The sequence below is a fragment of the Microdochium trichocladiopsis genome (assembly GCF_020744255.1).
Source record: "Microdochium trichocladiopsis strain MPI-CAGE-CH-0230 chromosome Unknown B0I36scaffold_12, whole genome shotgun sequence".
Taxonomy (NCBI): Eukaryota; Fungi; Ascomycota; class Sordariomycetes; order Xylariales; family Microdochiaceae; genus Microdochium; species Microdochium trichocladiopsis.
Window position 1 is genome coordinate 1,011,727 of NW_025763555.1, and position 4,648 is coordinate 1,016,374.

The 4,648-nt window shown below is 53.0% G+C and overlaps 2 protein-coding genes across 2 annotated transcripts; one reads left to right on the forward strand and one right to left on the reverse strand.

Annotated features, from left to right (window-relative positions):
* Positions 1-524: 524 nt before the first annotated feature.
* Positions 525-2,230, reverse strand: B0I36DRAFT_254510 (Ferroporti-1; the record flags this gene model as incomplete). The annotated part of the gene is made up of 5 exons (XM_046150823.1): positions 525-788; positions 871-1,416; positions 1,466-1,623; positions 1,685-1,724; positions 1,784-2,230. The coding sequence occupies 5 exons, from the start codon at positions 2,228-2,230 to the stop codon at positions 525-527; spliced, it is 1,455 nt and encodes a 484-aa protein (XP_046005934.1).
* Positions 2,231-2,624: 394 nt separating this feature from the next.
* B0I36DRAFT_337299 (uncharacterized protein) lies at positions 2,625-4,115 on the forward strand. Its single transcript, XM_046155660.1, has 3 exons — positions 2,625-2,895; positions 2,990-3,385; positions 3,482-4,115. The coding sequence occupies exons 1-3, from the start codon at positions 2,881-2,883 to the stop codon at positions 3,758-3,760; spliced, it is 690 nt and encodes a 229-aa protein (XP_046005935.1). The 5' UTR covers positions 2,625-2,880; the 3' UTR covers positions 3,761-4,115.
* The last annotated feature ends 533 nt before the right edge of the window (positions 4,116-4,648 follow it).

The following is a 4,648-nucleotide window of genomic DNA, read 5'->3' on the forward strand; positions in this document are numbered from 1 at the left end:
TTTAAAAAGACCAGTCTCCGTCGGTTTGCATATACATTATGATTGCAGCTTATTTATGATTCTTGTCTTGGTCTCGAACAAAGATACAACCTGCCATACATGGAGACCGCGCCCGCTTCGTCATCCACGTTTGTACCACGCCTATACGCTGCATTAGCTTCTTAATAGATGTATGACTGCCTATGCGGTGGAGTAGCTATGCCTGAACGATTGATATGTCACAGGATCAATTGGAAAACAGTGATCCATACGCTGAAGTTATGGCGAGCACATTCTGGGTCACGGGAATCCCAACGGCGCAACCAGGAATCCAGACAGTTCTACTAAGAATCGATGGAGAACAAAGGTTACATAAATGAGTAGATTTGCCTCGGTGCCGCTTGGTTTGCACCAAAGTATTCTCTTCGCTTCGTCGGCGAATAGCTCATCAAACAGTACAGTCCATCGTTCTGGGGGGTTTAACAGCCCTAGAGACCAATCGCGGCCAACGGTAAAGCTTTGCGCAATGTGTAGTTTGGCCATGCTCATGGTATCGTCGCTTGTAATGGTGCAACCTCCCCCTTCGGCATACATGGAGGAGCATGAAAGAGATGCCCACGTCTCTTACGGACAAACGCTGCGTAAAGTCCCCCAGCAGTGTACACTGAGATGACACTGATGACAACAGGCCACCGAAACTGATCCGGTCTAGAAAAAATGATTGTCGTCGCATACGATAACATCTCGAATAAGTTCTGGAACGACACTTCTACCGTGGAGAAGACGCCGCGATACTCGCTTTCAACTTCCTGCAAATGCACAATTTATTAGCTTAAAATCAATCTCGACTTGCGTCCCTCAACGATACTAGCTGGGGCTTGCCGAGCTTACATCTTGTATGATATTCTGAGCACAGAGGTCATACCCCCAGAGCCCGACGCGGCTGAGTGCAACGCCCACAGCAAGTCCGGTTGCAGAAAAGAGACTGCCCGTGCCTTGGCCCTGAAAATCGACGAAGAACAAGCTCATTGCGGCGGCGAGCCAGAGCATTTGCCAGGACAGGCTCCAGATGCCGCCACGGATGATCCCGATCCTATTCATCATTCGGGGTGCAATCCACGTAGCGGTAAGCTCGAACACAGTGCTGACCGCGCGAGCTACGCCGATGTGGACTGAGCTATATCCAACGGAAATGAGGTACGTGATCATTTGGCCAGTGAAGGAGAGGACGGTGAAGTAGAGTAGAGAGAGCGCAAAGGACGGTAGGAAAGCGGGATGTCGGAAGTAGAAAGGGAGCGAGGTCACTGGGATGACTTGATGTGCTATAACTCGTAGTCGCGACAAGACCAAGCCAGATTCGTGTCGTCGACTAGTCTGGTTCTCCGGCAGCTCCACTGCTGTCGTTTGCCGCCATAAGGAGGGAACGGCCTGATATACCTGGAATGTGTCAGCTAGCATATAGAAACGAGACGCAAGAGTCACTAACCCTCGATATGCATACGCATTCAATGATCACTGAACAGACGTTCATCGCCAGTGTCGTCCAAATGGCGGTCATGGTCGATGAGATCATGACGAATGAGATGCTGAGCGGACCAACCAGCTTGCAAAAGAGGTCAATGCGACGGATCCGAGCATTTATGACTGTTGCGTTTGGTCAAAGGTCTGGTTTAGGCAATCGAAAAAGTGGCGGGTAAGCACATACCTCGGCGAGCTTCCTCGTTACCCTCGGTTATGACAACGACCTGTTGGTAATTAGCGGTAAGCAACAAAGTGTCTCGTTGAGCTTTGACCGAAGCCTCACCCAGTCTCTCTCGATTGAAACTAGATTCAATACTGAGCACAGTTTCTCTGCACAGGCAAGGGCGACGACCAAGCCGAACAGTCCGCTTTTGAGGTGGCTCTGCATCTGTGCGCCTTGCTGTTCAAGCGCCCAAAAGACGCCGCAACTAGCTGCTGTAGCGAGACGTTGGCCGATGATGGAGGTCTGAACGACGGCAAGGCGGTTCATCTTGTCGATTGCGGTGCCAAGAGCTTGCGCGAAGATGACTGTGGCAGCGCTGCGGGCCAGGGCGTAGACGGACATGGGGAGCAGAGTCTGCGGGAAGGTCGAGGCGAGGAAGAGGACCGCTGCAAACTCGAAGAGGCGGGAGTTCCATGTCGTCAAGAAATGCGAAACGTAGAGTCGTATCTCGAGGCCCCGGAGCGGCCGTGATGGTGTCTGGATGCAGTTGCCGCTCGTGGATTCCATAGCAATTGGAGGCTCCATTATCGATAGCAGGTGTCGACCACCTTGGACAGGGCTCGCCACAGTCCAGAGCACAGCAGAAGGAAGGGTGGCAAGCTGGGTCTGGCATGCGCCGCCTTGATCGTCCGAGTGGTCGGGAGGATTGAGAATGGATGCGTGCTGTCCCGTGCAGCCGAGGAGCAGGAAAAACTCTGTGGAGGAGCAAAGGACGGAAGGAGTGGACAAAATCGGCCATGTCCACCATGTGTAGGGCCCCCAAGACAAGCAACGCTAGCGGGTGGTGCCGGGGCGGTGAGCCTGTGTGGGGGCTGCCGAACAGGTCCTGCGCCGACAGTACAGTACACACGCTTCGCAGTGTGCCCACCGGCCTGTGCCTGCCAAGTCTAACCCCTCTTCCGAACCATTCGTCGTGAAACGGCCGCAAACTGCCTCATCCTGCGGGCGCTGTATCCGCCGCGATTGGTGGCCACATGGAAAGACCAACAGTCTGGCACGCAACCTTGCCCGCCAAGGCTAGCACCTCTCCGAGCCTCTTATCAGAAACTGCCGCAAACCTGCTCGGATTGTACGCATCTAGTTGTCGCGCCGTGGACAGCCCAGTCTAATATCTGGTCTGCCCGCTTCTATGCGGATCAGCTATCGCGCATTAAGGGATGTATAAAGGTCTGGTTCGCAGCAGCCCTGGCCTGTGCTTCGTGACATTCAGACACATCTGTCTGCGCATTTCTGCGATCTACAGTTCTAATAACCTATCATGAACAGCTTCTCTGCTTTGGGGGCCTTTGCTCTTCTGATTGCGCGTCACGCCCATGCCCACTTCATCTTGACGACTCTCGACACTGTTGGCTTTTTAGACGAACTCCAGGCCGATGTCCTTGCGGTGGCTTCGTGCCCGACTACGACACTCATGTCCTAAACGACTTCTTCGTCAGCGGCACTGCCGTTGGAACCAAAACGACTCACGCAACCGACAATTGGCTCTATCGCATCACGCTCGACGAGACGGCCTCTGGCAACTGGACGCAGATCAACGCCATCGTCCAACAAACGGGCGCTGGTGACTTCTGCCTATCCCGAGTAGTGGCGCCTGATGAGTTTGTCGATAAAAGGGGCGTTCTCAGCATCGTGTCCGGCACGAGTCACGGCTACCTCTATCAGGTTCGTCTAAGTAGTCCATAGCGCGCGCTGCGCGTCACGTCGTCCACCGCCATCCGAGCCTGGATCATGACGAGCTGACAAAATTTTTGGTGACAGTGCGCTGCAGTTCGTTTTGTCAAGGGAACCGCCCCCGTCAATCCTGCTTGTATTAATGGCACAGCGGTGACGGGTGGCTTTGTAAACGATCCCGAGTTGCAATCGCTGGTTCAGCACGAGCCAACAGAGACAGTTAATGATGGTCACGACGATCACGGTGGCCACGCCGAGACGCCAACTACCACCGCGGCAACTGGGATAGCTTCGTCACTGATCCCCATGGGGTGGTTCGTACTCATCGGCTTAGTATCGATGCTGTCTGGCTTTACTGTCCTCTGAACGCTTGAGACCGATATGCGTTGCCTCAAGGCCTCGAGGAAGAAAAGTTTCGCTGGCATCGCCTATAAATAGCTTGGAATGCTTTACTCTGCTAGTGCTGGCGTAGTGCTCGTTCACTAGATGATTCCGATGAAAGGAGAACAACGCGCTGTACCCAATCGAGATCGTACGCTGGTGCTGTAATAAACTGACCAGCCGGTTTTGGATATGTTTGGACCATCAAGTAAGGTTCTGATTGGCTTGCAGGTTGTTGTAGAAAGATATAACTTGAGGAGCTCAATTGCTCCAATTAAGAAGTTTTTTTTCTCGGAAAGGCTGTTATAATATACCAAGCATTTATAACATAGACGTCTACATCTTCACTTTGGATGCCGAAGCGGCCTTTGTATGGTGTGCGAGAAAGATGATCGTAGACATGGCATAGATTGACATGCTCTTCATGGGGCTTTGAGTTGGTGAGGTAGAAAAACCGCTCGAAGTCGATCCATATTTGTGTGCAGAGACACTGTGCTGATGACAGCAGCAATGCTGCTGGTCCCCAAACGCTTTTGGGGAGACGCATGACCCATCGTGGAACTTGGACCGATCAATGGTTGTCTTCAGTGGTGACGAAGCGGGGTAAAGCCAAGAGACCAGCACGCTTTCAGACAGGGCTGCACTGCGCTCTGCCTGCGCGCCGTTCAGAGGGAATTCAGTTCAATTGTAATCGTGGCGTAGATTGTGGCGCAGATTGTGGCGCAAATCGTGCCAGACCTCGTCCTCGCAAGGTGACAGCTTGCAACTTTTGTCCTCACTACTGCATTGTTCGTGACTGCCACGACGACTATGGCGCCACGACTAAGCCTGTCCAAGCATAACCAGATCGATGCCATGCTTCGCCGACACTTG

Coding starts and splice junctions, on each gene's coding strand:
- B0I36DRAFT_337299 (XM_046155660.1), top strand. Junction 3,386..3,481: donor GTCACGGCTACCTCTATCAG/GTTCGTCTAAGT, acceptor TTTTGGTGACAG/TGCGCTGCAGTTCGTTTTGT.